Raw genomic sequence first — 15,309 nt, 5'->3', positions numbered from 1 at the left:
TTTAATAAATCCAGTTTGGTCTAGATTTACTATTTTTGGTACATAGTCAGTCAATCTGTTTGCTAATAGTTTAGCTATTATCTTATAATCTGTGTTAAGTAGAGATATTGGTCTATATGATGCTGTTGCTAGTGGATCTTTCCCTGTCTTTGGTATTACTGTAATTATTGCTGTTTTGCATGAATCTGGTATGTTTTGTGTTTTATCAATCTGGTTGATTACTTCCTGGAGGGGAGGAATCAATAAGTCTTTAAATGTTTTATAGAATTCTATTCTATTGGGAATCCATCCTCTCCTGGTATTTTATTGTTCGGTAGTTTTTTTAATATCTCCTGTAATTCTTCTCTTTCAAATGGTTTTATTAATTTATTTTGCTCCTCTGTAATTTCGGTAGTTCAATTTTAGTTAGAAATTCATCTATTTTGTCTTCTTTCCCTTCGTTTTCAGTTTGATATAATTGCTCGTAGAATTCCCTGAAGTTTTCATTGATCGCCGTTGGATTATATGTAATTTGTTTGTCCTTTTTCCTTAATGCCAATACCATTCTTTTAGTTTGTTCTGTCTTAAGCTGCCACGCTAGAATTTTGTGCGTTTTTTTTCTCCTAGCTCATAATATTTCTGTTTTGTCTTCATTATGTTCTTCTCCACCTTATATGTTTGTAGTGTTTCATATTTTATTTTTTTGTCTGCCAATTCTCTTCTTTTAGTTGTATCTTCCTTTATTGCTAATTCTTTTTCTATATTTGTTATTTCCCTTTCCAACTGTTCTGTTTCCCGATTGTAGTCCTTCTTCATCTTAGTTACATAACTTATTATTTGCCCTCTGATGAACGCTTTCATTGCGTCCCATAGTATAAATTTATCTTTCACTGATTCTGTATTTATTTCAAAGTACATTTTAATTTGTCATTCAATTAATTCTCTAAAATCCTGTCTTTTAAGTAGCATGGAGTTTAATCTCCATCTATACATTCTTGGTGGGATGTCCTCTAGCTCTATTGCCAATAACAGGGGTGAGTGGTCCGATAATAGTCGAGCCTTATATTCCGTTTTCCTAACTCTCCCTTGAATGTGGGCTGATAACAGGAACAGGTCTATCCTTGAGAATGTTTTGTGTCTACCCGAATAATATGAATATTCCTTTTCCTTTGGGTGTTGTTTCGTCCATATATCCAAAAGTTGCATTTCTTGCATCGATTTAATTATAAATTTGGTTACTTTGTTCTTTCTGTTAGTTTTTTTTCCAGTTTTATCCATGTTTGAGTCCAAATTAAGGTTAAAATCTCCTCCTATTAGCATGTTCCCTTGCGTATCTGCTATCTTCAAAAAGATATCTTGCAGAAATTTTTGATCTTCTTCATTAGGTGAGTATACATTGAGTAAATTCCAAAATTCTGAATATATCTGACATTTTATCATTACATATCTCCCTGCTGGATCTATTATTTCCTCTTCTATTTTGATTGGTACATTTCTATTGATTAATATAGCTACTCCTCTGGCTTTTGAATTATATGATGCTGCTGTTACATGTCATATCCAATCTCTCTTTAATTTCTTGTGTTCCACTTCAGTTAGATGTGTTTCTTGTACGAATGCTATATCATTTTTTTCTTTTTTCAGTAAATTTAACAGTTTCTTCCTTTTGATTTGGTGATGTATTCCATTAATATTTAAAGTCATATAGTTCAACATAGTCATTTCATACTTTGTTTATCTTTCCTTTCCGTTTCCTTATCACCACCTTCCCTTCTTATCCATTTCTGCTTTCTTTTTTTGAACACATTATAAGACAACATTTCTAAAACATAAAATATTTCCACTATTCTCATATCTAAAATTCCTTTAACCCCAATAGTCCCTCCCATTTCTGAGTTGCCCTTTGTCCCTTGTCGGGCAACCACATCTCCCCTCTCCATTTGGATTTGCGAATCCGCTCGCAAGTGTCAACTGATTTCGCAGTGACTGTTATTCTTCCCCACCCAGCCCCCCCAAAGGTCACTCTCTTAATTCCCTCCTTACTTCCTTTCTTTCCCTTCTTAGTTCTTACTTATGCTCTATTTACACACATATATATATATATATATATATATAAATATAAACCCTGGTCCTGATCGCTGTGTTGTAAATGCATTGCGCTAACCACTACACCAACCGTTCTGGCCTATTACCTTTGGGATTTTTCAGTAGAAACAAGTCTCAGAAACTGGCTACTCTTCTCAACCCAGTTACTGTTGGGTTGTAGTTCACTTTCAAGCCTATTATTTTATGCTCATATCTAGATATGTGGCAGACACAATGTGTGAAGCATTCTTCAATCTACCTTTTTTGTATAGATCAAATATTGAACAATATTGCATTCCGATGTCAGTTCATAATTAGATTACTCTTTTCACCTAGAGTTTGATTATAATGTAAGTGGACATTAGGCAATTTAATATGAAATTGTTGTTTCCACAGGCAATTTTTCAAGTGAAAATGTTCTTACCAATTTAAAGCTTTAGCTTTGCAGTGGTCAAGAATAAGGCAATGAACTCATCAAGTATCTTCTTCCATTTTCCAAGGTATTTCTCCATCAAATCTCTCTTCCCTCTTCTATGATGGTACATTTCCTAACAATATTTGTACAGGTACATAATATTTTATCTGAAACTGTTGGGACCAGACACTTTTCAGAATTTATTTGGATAATAGAATAGTAGCAACATTAAATAATTGCTCTGATTTCAGATTTGCGCAAAGCACACTCCAACTAGAATGGTCTCTTGTCCATCGGGGATGTGGGGGTAAATGAAGTGAGCTAAAGATAGACCATCAAATTATGAGCATACTGTACATTTTATTCTTGAAACCTGATGGTGCTCTTCATCAGTCGTTGTTAATGTTTTTCTAGGGATATAGCACCAGTAGAGCCGTTTCATCAGTATTGTAAATTTGCTCTGGACTAAGGTTTTCATCAGATAATATTTTGGCAAATTAATCAAAGTAACGCTGAGCTGCATCATAATCAGCAGAAGCTTTTTCACCACAAATTTTCAGATATTTAATAACATGATGCTTCTTGAATTTCTGCAGCCAACCTTGCAAATATTCACACTTGTCTTCAAGTTTCAGTCCATGCAGTAATTTGACCATTGTTGCTTGAAAAAGCGCAGGTGCCGCTGAAATTCTGTTAGGCATGCGTGAATAGTCCCAGATGGATATCGATTGCCACATATTCTCTTGATTTTTTTTCTCCAATTCTATCTGTTGATATGCTTGTGACAAATTTAATTTTGTGAATTTTTGCCCTCCGTTTAGTTCTTGGAACAATTCTTCTTCCTTGGGCATTGGGTATTTTGAATGATGGATTGATGATGATTTTTTTAATTGGTGCAAATGCAAATTTCATTGTTTGATTTTTGTATGGGTATGATGGGCACTGCCCAATCGCTGTATTGTTTTTGTTCTAATATAGCTTCATGTAAATTCAGCCTAAATTTTTCCTTTAATAGCAAATGGGACTGTTCTGGCTTTGAAGAATTTTGATTCTGCAATATCTTTTAATTTCATTTTGGCTTGAGAACCTTTAATTTTCCCCATTTCTTGTTGGAAAACCATTGTGTGGTTGTTGAGGATTTGTTTGAGTTCTAGCTGGGAGGTGTCAGTGTGGTTTACATTTAGTATTGAACCAATTTCCAGCCAGTTTCTTCTGAAGAGTGCTGGTCCCTGGGTATCTATGATGTAGAGTGTTTTTGGTTGCTGTTGTTTGCATTGTACTTGGACCGTACTTTTTCCGAACACTTTGATTCTGTCTCTTGTTACAGATATTAGTTATTTCAGTTGTTTTTACAGGGAGGTGTGGTAGCAAGCGTTCCTTTACATGTAACGACATTAGGGACACCTCTGTCCCATGTCTAACTCCGTCTTCAGGGAGTGTCCATATATTTTTAGATGTATAAAGATTACTGTTTCCTCCATTTATTCCTCGGATGCGTAATATCTCAGGAGCTGAAATTTCAGGAGCCTGAAGGTCAACCATTGGGCTGTTATCATCATCGTTGATAGGTTGCCTCTCTCTCTGTGCAATTGTTTTGACTTTAGCTGCCTGTTGATTTGCAGGCCTCCTGCACTTTAGAAGCAGACATTTAACTTTGATAGGTTGCAATGGTTGCATTCAGAATTTTTGAAGAAACAGTTTTCTGGTCGGTGGTTGTTTTTCCCACAACAGAAGCATTGTTGGCAGGAAGACCTCCCGACGAGTAGGTTTGGTTGACTCACATCCAAGTTTTTAATCTGCCATTTCAGAGCTGCAGGCAGCTCTATATGCAATCTGTAACATAACGTCTTGATCCATTCCCAATAAATTTTGCCTTGCTTGGCGATTTGCCAGCCCCATCGCTAATCTGTCTTGCAGTGCCTGATTTAGGAACTGCTCCAAATGAGAGTGCTCTGCCAGTTTGTGCAACAATACCAGGTATTCACTTACTGTTTCTCCTGGTCCTCATCTCTTTTCATAGAATCATTGCCTTTCTGCCATAACTAGTGGTTTGAGGCTCAAATGGTTTCTTAGAGCTGTACATAATTCATTGAATGTCTTAATCCCTGGATCCTCCAGGGACAGCAAGGTCTTAAGGAGGTCGAATCTTTTGCTACCCATTATACTGAGGAAAGAGGGCACATTTGCAGTTTACTGGATCTTCCACAATATTGTGGGCTATGCAGTAATAGTTAAACCATTCTATGGAGTTATCCCAACTTTCTTCTACTTCGTTGAATTCGCCAAACTTTCTCTCCGCCATCTTGGTGCGCTTTCACGTTGATCTTTTGGCGGAAATTTGTTGGGGTTGTTGGGTAGTTATTTTTTAACCTTCTGTTGTTTTCCTTTTTATGGTTGGTGCATGGAATATGTGTAGAGTTCGTTTCGTTCCTTGTCGCCATTGTTGTGTATGCACTCACACAATTAAGACTCGGAGACGTGATGCTTTCTCATCCTCTACTTCTATTAGACTAACCTGGCTACTGACACATAGGGTTATATATATGGAAGGGTGACATCACGACGTGGACTTATACCCAACACTAGGTTTTACATCTATTAAGAATCGGTTTGAAACAAAATGTACTACAATGAAAGAAGAAATGCTTACAGACTGATCTTTCAAAGTGTGTGAAGACAGTGGATAAAATACTGATTAAATTTCAGAGAATTGAGGAAGAATTTAAAGATTGCCATGGTGATGTAGAGCAATGTAAAGAAATGATTGGTAAGGTTGAAGACTCTACTGGGAAAAGCCACGGAAAGAACATTAAAAAAAAAGCCTTACAGACAGTGCCAGATTCCAACCTGGGTTGTTGGTGCTGCAATAGCGTTGCGCTAACTGCTACATTAACTCGTGCCATGAATAGTTTGACGTTACTTGACATTCATCAGCCTAAACCTTTCTGCTGTTTTGTTAATGCTGCACATCCTTGCAAAGCTTAATTATTGCATTTTTGGATAATATACAAATCTGTTTTTACGAAGATAAGGTTATTCAATCCGAAGAACCCTGGACAGTGCCCTTGGGAAATCACCAGTTTGTTGATATTCTGGGATCAAAATGATTGCCTTTCAACAATTATGTTTCTACGGCAGCCAATGTTTTAACATTTTCTACTGACAATGTAACACAAATGGTTGGAAGACAACAAATGCAGAATGCAACAGTTGACCCTAAAGGAGACACTTTGGCATTTAAGTCAATGCCACTTCAATTTTCAGAGGAATGAAATTTGTATTTTTATTACCTATAATTCTAAAAAATGCTGGTTATTTTTCAAATTCATTGATTGTTTGTGTAACTAAATCTTCATATCCAAAAATTTTAGAGGTAAAACTTTCTCCACTTAGTACTTCAAATATTAAAACAGGGGAATTTCTACTTAAAAATGGCAAATAACTATTCATACCTTTAGAAATATCTCCAAATGTGTGCACGTGAAGTCCATGTTTTCCAGGAGTCAACCCAAATATTTCCCCCATCACAATAGTTGTATGGCCACCTTCCTGCAAAACACTACAGATTTTTTTCTTTCCTGCTCCAGGATATACTGTAAACTTAGGTTAGCAAATACAGAAATACAAAAATGAAAATGTTTACACACCATAGGCCAATCAGTATTTGAAAGGATAGTCACTATGTAATTTCGAACTTCCATTTGTCGGAACAGTTCAGATGAAGTCTGCGCAACTGTACCCAATCATTCCATTTTCACTTCCCGCTGTTTTGGAAAAACAGCCAACACACTAAATAACTCATCCCACCTCAGCTGCACACACTTTATCCTCTTCCCATCGGGAAACAGATTTACAAATATGAGATCACACACCAACAGAGTCAAGGACAATTTCCTTCATCTCTATCAGATTTTTGAATAAACCTTGTGTTAATCAAATAATGTCACCTTTGCTCTGCACTAACTGAACTCTCTCTGCACTGTGTTTTATTTGCCATACTGTGTTTGAATTGGCTAGTTGGACTACTCACAAAACAACTCACTTGGAACATGCTAATAAACTTGAACTTGAATGAGATCCTGTTGTAATTTTAGACTTCTTCACTGTCCTCCTTACTACCAATTTTGGTGTAAACTTGCTGATCATGCCATCTATACTGTCATCCCTATTGTTGACACGATAAACAACAGGAGATCCAGCATAATTTCTGCAGCACTCCACTGGCCACAGGCCTCCAATGTGAATAAAACAATCCACCTTCTGACCCTTTCCACCAGGACAATTATGTACCCAGTTGGGTATCTCACCCTGGATCCCATGTGACTTAACCTTCTGGACCAGCCTTCATGTTAAACAAAGGTCTTTCTGAAGTTGTACTACTCTGCCTTAGCAAATCCTTTTGTTCACCTCATCCAAAAAAATTCAATGAGACACACGTTCACACACACAAGGCCATCACTGTCCAGAATCTGTTCTTGCTTTTCCAAACAGATAGATCCTGTCCCTCAGAATCCCTGACCATAACTTTCTGCTGATGTTACATTCACTGGCTTTTGGTTCCCTACCTTGTCCTTGAAGCCCTATTTAAATAAACGCACAACATGAATCATCCTCCAGTCTTTTGATTCTTGACTGGTGGATGAAGATTACATTAATATCTCTAAGAGGGCCCCAGCAATTTCTTGCACAAATTCCTACGGTAATTTGGTCAGACTCCTGGGATTTATGTAGCTCAATACATCTAACACATCTTTGGCAATGCTGATCTGTTTCTGGTCATCACTGTTCTCTTTGCTGAATTTTGTGGCTTTCATCATCTTTTCCACAGTAAATGCAAATGAAGTCATTGTTTTAAGTCCTCACCCACCTCCACGACTCCACACATAGATGACCAGACTGATCCTAAAGGAGATGATTCTCTCTTGTGTTACCCTTTTGAACCACAGAATACTCCAGCACAAAAAAAATTCTTTGACCAATCTAGACCATACTAAATTATTATTCCACTTAATATCATTGACCACTAACTGGACCTTGACCTCCCACTCATGTATCTATCTAATCTTTTCAAAATCAAGCCCACATTCATCACCTTTGTTGGCAGGTCATTTCACACTCACCATCCTCTGAGTGAGTTCCCCTTCAATATTTCACCTTTCACCCTTAATGCATTCTATTTTTCTCATCCAACCTCAGTAAAAAAAAAATCCTGTTTGCATATACCTATCTATAACTTTGTAGACCTCAATCAAATCTCCCCCAATTTTCTGATGGTCCAGGGAATAAAGTCTGAACCATTCAACCTTTCCCTGTAATTCAGCTCAAGTCCCCAACATCCTTCCAATTTTTTCTTCACTCTTTCAATCTTAAGTGTTATATATAGAGAATTTAGGTTAAAATGGCTTAAGTTAAAATGTGATGATTAATCATAAAAAGGGAAGCCAGAACGGACAGGGAGCTTACTAGCAGCCAAGGACAAAAGGTTCAGCTGGATATGTTTTTTTAAACATATCTTTTCATGGTCATAGTGAGAGACATGCAGGAGACAAAAGATTGATAAGAAGGGTGAGAAACAGAATTTAGTGTATGTAGAGTTCGCAGCGTACGTATCGAACGTGATAATTAAAAATGCAGTTGTACTTAGGATGCTTTTGCAATACTAACCAATTAAAACAGTATTAATAAGAAGGGGAAGGGCAAACAATAAGGGTATAAAAATCAATGCACTGTATGTATCGGGGCTTAACTGGTGAGAAGCCAGTTGAGTCCAACTCTGCAGACTTGTAAATAAAGCTTGTCGTGTCATCAGTTTTAAAGAGACTCATGTGTGAGAAGTTTTATTTCTGACAAATGGGGGCTCGTCCGGGATCTACACTCCAGCCGTGAGGGGAGGCGAGAAGAGGGACATCGGAGGTGGTGCACCCCGCTGAGTTCAGCGGCTCCTAGTCCCTTGCTCGTCGCTTCGGGCGGCTTGAGCGAGTGGTATCCGGACAAGGTGACACGACACGACGGAGAGGAGAAGGGTGACGGTTCAATCCCCGAGAAGACACCGGTAAGTGACGACTTATGATTGTGGTGTGGGGATTGGGTAACAGGTGTAACGGGATACACCTGTTTGGATAAAAAAAAAACCTAACGTAATAGATCAGGTATAGAGCTTTTGTCGTGGCGTGAGGACCCTGTCATGGGACTCTAGGATAGATCCCAGGAAAACCTCGGCGGTAACCGAAGGAGGGACAGCACCTCCGACGAAGTGCCGAGAAGAGAGGGGTCGACCCCAGGGAAACCTCAGCGGTAACCGAAGGAGGGACAGTACCTCCGACGAGGCGTCTGAGAAGAAGGGAGTAGGGTCCAGAATGAGAGGGTCCTCAGCAACGATAATTCAGGACAATTCCTGGGAGTTCCCCTTGACAGCCCTTTGGGGAGAATGTTTGAAAATTGGGATAGTAAAAGATATCGAGACAAAAACAAGAAAAAGATGGTTCAATATTGTCTCCTTTGGTCGAAACAACCTATTAAAGGTTCCTCGGTCTGGTGGCCGAAATTTGGATCTGATGAGGATTGGGTTAGACAAGCATTAAACATATATGTAAATTCAAGACCAAAGGTGAATCAAGAAGAGTCAGCATATGCATTTTGTTGGGTTCCCTGGCCAGGATCCTTAACAAAATGTTTTAAATTGAGGGTAGCGGGAGAAAAGAAATGGGAACCTCTGGACAACCTTCCCCCTCCTTATATTCCCCCGGTGCCTACTGCGCCCGAGGAAAGCTCATTACCGGAGGGGAAAGGTGATGAATCTGATTGCCCCGAAAGGGGCCGGGAAAAAAAGAATGAATTAAGGGAGTCGGACCCTAAACTTCCACCGGTAAACCGACCCTGGACAAGATCCCAGACTGGTCCAGGACCATCAAAGTTTTCAATAAGCCTAAATCCCCTGAGGGAAGTTCCTATGGGAGGACCGGGAGGGGGAACGGGATATGTGAATGTTCCCCTAACTAGTACAGAGGTGCGGGGATTTAAGAAAGAAATGAAAAAGTTATTGGAAGATCCTATAGGACTGGCCGAACAGCTCGACCAATTCCTGGAACCAAACACATATACGTGGGAAGAGATGCAGGCAATAATGGGAACATTATTCTCACCCCAGGAGAGGCAGATGATTCGACGGGCTGCCCTCCTCATGTGGGAATATGAACAACCTGGGGACCCCAGACCCCATGAACAAAAATATCCCTTAAATGAACCCAGGTGGGACAAACGAACACCCGAGGGATTGGCAAGTATGAGACAATATAGAGAGTGGACAATTAAAGGGATACGGGAGGCTGTGCCAAAGGGTCACAATTTCACCAAGGCATTTGGGAACCACCAGGGGAAAGACGAGTCCCCTACTGATTTCTTGGAGAGGGTGAGAAAGAATGTCCAACAGTATGCGGGGGTAGACCCTAGTACACCAATGGGTGAACAGCTTATTCGAATTGAATTTGTTTCCAAATCATGGCAGGACATTAGAAAGAAATTAGAAAAGGAGGAGGACTGGAGCGAAAAACCCCTAAGCGACCTGTTAAAAAGGCGCAAAAAGTATATGTGCAGAGAGAAGAAGAAGATCAAAAGAGGGCGACAAAGGTTATGGTACAGACTATCCGACAGATGAATGCCGAATCCAGAGGGGAAAGAAAACAAAACCTTCCTCTAAACAATCCAAGATATCCAAGAGAGGGAAGACCCCGGAGGTTCGTTAAGTGCTATTACTGCAATGAGGAAGGACACTTTAAGAGGGAATGCCCCCGATACAAGAGGGAATTGCGTGCCCTCGAACTTATGGAAGAAGATTAGGGGGGTCAGGGGTTCCAAATGTTAGGGACCAAGTATAAGAGGGAACCCCTGGTAAAACTAAAAATTGGTCCCAAGGGAGAAGAGGTGGTGTTTATGGTGGACACAGGAGCGGAACGAAGTAGTGTAATAACTGTGCCAATCGGGACTGAACCTGTAAAAAGTAATTTGACAATTTCTGGGATAGAAGGGGCTCCCAGAATGGTATCAATAATTCCCCAAGTAACAGTGAAACTGGAAGAAAGAGAAGGGGTACAAGACCTCTTGTTGTTACCGTCGGCTAGATTTAACCTCCTAGGAAGGGACTTACAGGCTCTCCTAGGTTTGGGTGCTCTCCCTGTGGACGGAGAAGTGCGAGTCCACCTCTGTGCTCTAAAAGAAGAGGATGAACGGCAGATTGACGAGAGAGTCTGGTATAAGGAGGGAAATCAAGGAGGTCTGGACATCCCACCTTTACATGTCACATTAATACCAGGTCATCAGCCGGTAAGGAAACATCAGTATCCTATTTCTTTGGAAGGGAGAAAAGGGCTACAGCCGGTAATTGAGACTCTAATACGAGACGGACTATTAGAAGAATGCATGTCACCTTATAACACCCCTATACTCCCAGTGAAAAAGTTAGATGGATCCTATCGCCTAGTTCAGGATCTAAGAAGTTTGAATGCTATTGTTCAGACCCGCCACCCAGTGGTACCTAATCCCTATACTATTATGAGTCGGATTCCCCCAGACCATGAGTGGTTTAGTGTTATCGACTTGAAGGATGCCTTCTGGACGTGTCCATTAGAAGAGGAAAGTAGAGATATGTTCGCGTTTGAATGGGAAAATCCATGGACAGGTAGACGGAGACAGCTTCGGTGGACTGTATTGCCCCAACGGTTCACTGAATCTCCGAACCTGTTTGGCTATATACCAGGCCATCAGAGGGGAGATACCCCAACAGCAATTGGAAACAGACTGGCTGATGAAGAAGCTAAAAGGGCAGCCATGCAACAAGAAGTCCGTTTGCTGACCTTAATCCCAATAAGACAAAACATAAAGAAGGCTCCCATTTTCACTGCTAAGGAAGAAAAGGACATGGCTCAGCTGGGCGCAAGCCAGCTGCCTGATGGAACATGGAAGACACCAGATGGAAGAATGGTTCTAAATAAAGAAATAACTCGCAATATTTTAAAACACCTGCATCATCAGAGCCACTGGGGCACCCAAGCCTTATGTGACACAGTGCTTCGAGAATATGTGTGTAAGGGAATCTACACCTTGGCCCAACAGGAGGTGCAGAACTGTCACCTATGCACAAAAATTAATAAGAAGATAATGAGGACAGGGACCATGGGAGGTCAACCATTAGCCATACGCCCTTTTCAAAGTATCCAGATCGACTTCACAGAGTTACCTCAAGTCCAAAGATGAAAGTATCTGTTGGTGGTAATAGATCACTTTACCCGATGGGTGGAAGCCTTCCCAACAGTAAATGCTACAGCCTCTACAGTAGCTCGCCTCCTCCTAGAACAGATAATCCCCAGATATGGTATAATGGATTCTATAGACTCAGACAGGAGTCCACATTTTTGTTCAAAAATCCAGCAATTGATTTGTAATGCATTACAGGTCTCTTGGAAATTGCATACCCCTTGGCATCCACAAAGCTCAGGGAGGGTTGAACGTATGAATGGAACCCTAAAAATGCAATTGACAAAATTAATGGTGGAAACTAAAATGCCTTGGATAAAGTGTCTGCCTCTGGCTTTATTGAGAATTCGTACTGCCCCACGAAAAGATGTAGGGTTGTCCCCTTATGAAATGATGTTTGGGCTTCCCTTCTGGAGTACAGTTGAGGGGTGTCCCACCTTGGGGGAAGGGGATATATTTGTTAGGAACTATTTACAGGCACAGTCACGCTCTCTTACAGATTTACGAAAGAGAGGATTATTGGCACAAACACCGCCTCTAGCCTTTTCTTTACACAAAGTGGAACCAGGAGACTGGATTCTCATCAAGACCTGGAAAACTGAAAAACTCCAGCCCCAGTGGGAAGGTCCATACCAAGTTCTCTTAACTACAGAGGCTGCAGCACGAACAAGAGAGAAGGGGTGGACACACGCATCCAGATTTAAGGGACCTGTAGAGGCGCCTCAGGACCCTGATACGAACTCAGATTGGACTTGTGTTCCTGGAGAAAAACCTCTTACCTTGCGATTTTGCAGAAAGACTTGATTCACAATGTTATTGTTATGTTCTTTGATTTTTCTTAGTTTGCCTATGTCTTTATCAGGTGTGAAATGTAAGAAATGCAGAGACACAGTGGTCCTGTTTCAGGACCACATTTGGGGAAGAAAGGAGGGTAATTTTATTTCCCATACCTCAGTTCCTGAGAAATGCTGGGCAGAAAATACCACCCAACATCCATATACCCCTTGTGTGGAAAAAGAAGGAAATAATATGGGTCATTATATACAGATTCCTAATACCACTCCTTTCCCTCTTAACGGTTGGAAGGGTGACTCAGGCCCACCATGCCCTGATGGACTCTGGTTTTGCATACACCAGCGTACTGTTCCAATAAGAAGTTCCACTCCACACTCGAAAGTGCCTGCCCCTTTAAGACAACCGGACTTAGTTCGAGTCCATCCAAATAACCATGAAAGTTTCGGTCACGCAGTTGGGGGAGATAACCTTTTTGTTGATCTTGCAACTAGAATTGCAGGAACTTTTAATGTAACCAATTGTTGGGTCTGCGGGGGTCCACGGATGTCAGAGCAATGGCCTTGGTGGGGGGGAGTCCCTCAATTCATTGACCATGATTTCCCGAATTTGGACAACTAACCGAACGAGATCAAGAGAAACTTGGTCTCTCTCTAACGTCCCCTCTGGTTTTTATTGTCTCTCACGAACCGGCAAATACCCAGTAGGAAAAAGTCCCTGCAAGGCTGTATGGATTCGCATTTCGCCTAGTATTTTCACTTGGTTTCCTAAACCCCTAACTTGGTTCTTATCCACTGTTTTTAAAACTAATTGCCTACCCCTGTCTAATAGCAGTATTCAGCTTTGGAATTGTACCAGTTCCACCATCACAGGACCATACCAATCAAACCCCGTTCTTAAAAGAGTTTGGGAAAGGGGATATGGAGTATCCCCAAATGGATTATTCTGGGTATGTGGTAATAAAGCTTATACTCGTCTCCCCTTACAGTGGAGTGGAACTTGTTTCCTAGGAATAATCCGCCCAGAATTTTTCCTCCTACCCCAAGATCATGGTCATAAATTAGGAGTGAAGGTTTTTGATACATTACACCATCAGCCCCGCACTAGCACGGTACATTTGGGACAATGGGGAGATGATTGGCCTCCAGAACGCATAATTCAATATTATGGTCCCACTACATGGGCTCAAGATGGATCCTGGGGTTATCGTACTCCTATTTATATGTTAAATCGCATTATTCGCTTGCAAGCAGTCCTTGAAATTGTTACAAATCAAACAGCTCTAGCCCTGCAATTACTTGCATCCCAGCAAGGTCAAATGCACTCTGCTATATATCAGAACCGTCTAGCCCTAGACTATCTCCTAGCCACAGAAGGAGGTGTATGTGGAAAGCTTAATTTGACTAACTGCTGCTTACAGATTGATGATAATGGCCAAGCCATTCGAAAAATCGCTGATAATATTCGTACTTTGTCCCATGTACCGGTTCAAACCTGGCATCCTTTTGCAAAATTAAATTGGATGGACAAATGGTTTGGAGGAACCTGGTGGCGTACCTTATTGTGGGTCATCAGAGGTATTTTATTCCTCCTACTTGTTTTGCCCTGTATTATTCCCTGTCTACGCAGCCTGGTGATTTCCATGGTCCAACAGGCTATGCAACCAGGGGTACTGGGAGACCCCGTTAGAATTTTACTTCAGCACGAGATTAATTTATCATGAGACGTTTCTCTTCCCCTAGTTAAAATCCCCATTCATATATATATAATACACACATTTTAAAGAGAGAAAGGGGTGGATTGTTATATATAGAGAATTTAGGTTAAAATGGCTTAAGTTAAAATGTGATGATTAATCATAAAAAGGGAAGCCAGAACGGACAGGGAGCTTACTAGCAGCCAAGGACAAAAGGTTCAGCTGGATATGTTTTTTTAAACCTATCTTTTCATGGTCATAGTGAGAGACATGCAGGAGACAAAAGATTGATAAGAAGGGTGAGAAACAGAATTTAGTGTATGTAGAGTTCACAGCGTACGTAACGAACGTGATAATTAAAAATGCAGTTATACTTAGAATGCTTTTGTAATACTAACCAATTAAAACAGTATTAATAAGAAGGGGAAGGGCAAACAATAAGGGTATAAAAATCAATGCACTGTATGTATCGGGGCTTAACTGGTGAGAAGCCAGTTGAGTCCAACTCTGCAGACTTGTAAATAAAGCTTGTCGTGTCATCAGTTTTAAAGAGACTCATGTGTGAGAAGTTTTATTTCTGACATTAAGAATATTTTCTCTGAACATACTTAGAAACAACTAGAATAATCCTTTACTTGATTTGCCAATCTTTTGAGATGCTCAATAAAATTTCCCTTCATCAAATTTTAAGGTGGAATTGCCAGGAGAATGCGGCTCTGGAGCAGGCTGCAGGTGTCTGCAAAGCATTGAAGGCAGTGTTCTGCCACCTGAACGGTCTGAAGCGGCGAGAGGGACCGCAGAGCAAACACCGGCTCCAGCCCCTTCGTCCCGCGCCGGAGCACTGACAGGCAGAGGGGAGTTGGGTCGCTAGCTCAGCCCGCCCCCTGCTCGGCATCTGAAAGCTGCGAGCTGCTTTGCCTGGTGCTGCTTTCAGGTGCAACAGGGGATTCTCGGAGCAGGATATTATACCTACAGGAGAAGGGTTAAGGAGGTAAACCTTCTGGCCGGGTTCTCCACTTTCAGGTGGCCACCCAACAGCCGCATCGGCGGCTTTCCAGTCGGGTATTGTGGCCACCTGAAAGTGGCTCGAGCT

At 40.9% G+C, this 15,309-nt stretch overlaps 1 protein-coding gene across 1 annotated transcript in view; it reads right to left on the bottom strand.

Annotated features, from left to right (window-relative positions):
- Positions 1-15,309, bottom strand: part of LOC138738912 (superoxide dismutase [Cu-Zn]-like) — a 29,060-nt gene that overhangs the window by 13,008 nt on the left and 743 nt on the right. The window contains exon 2 of the mRNA XM_069890103.1: positions 5,932-6,028. Coding sequence (XP_069746204.1) covers positions 5,932-6,028 — 97 coding nt within the window. The remainder of the gene's footprint in view (positions 1-5,931; positions 6,029-15,309) is intronic.

This window comes from Narcine bancroftii, chromosome 7, assembly GCF_036971445.1.
Source record: "Narcine bancroftii isolate sNarBan1 chromosome 7, sNarBan1.hap1, whole genome shotgun sequence".
NCBI classification, from domain to species: Eukaryota; Metazoa; Chordata; class Chondrichthyes; order Torpediniformes; family Narcinidae; genus Narcine; species Narcine bancroftii.
Note: the sequence above shows the minus strand (reverse complement) of the source record. Positions and strands in the feature narration are given on the sequence as shown.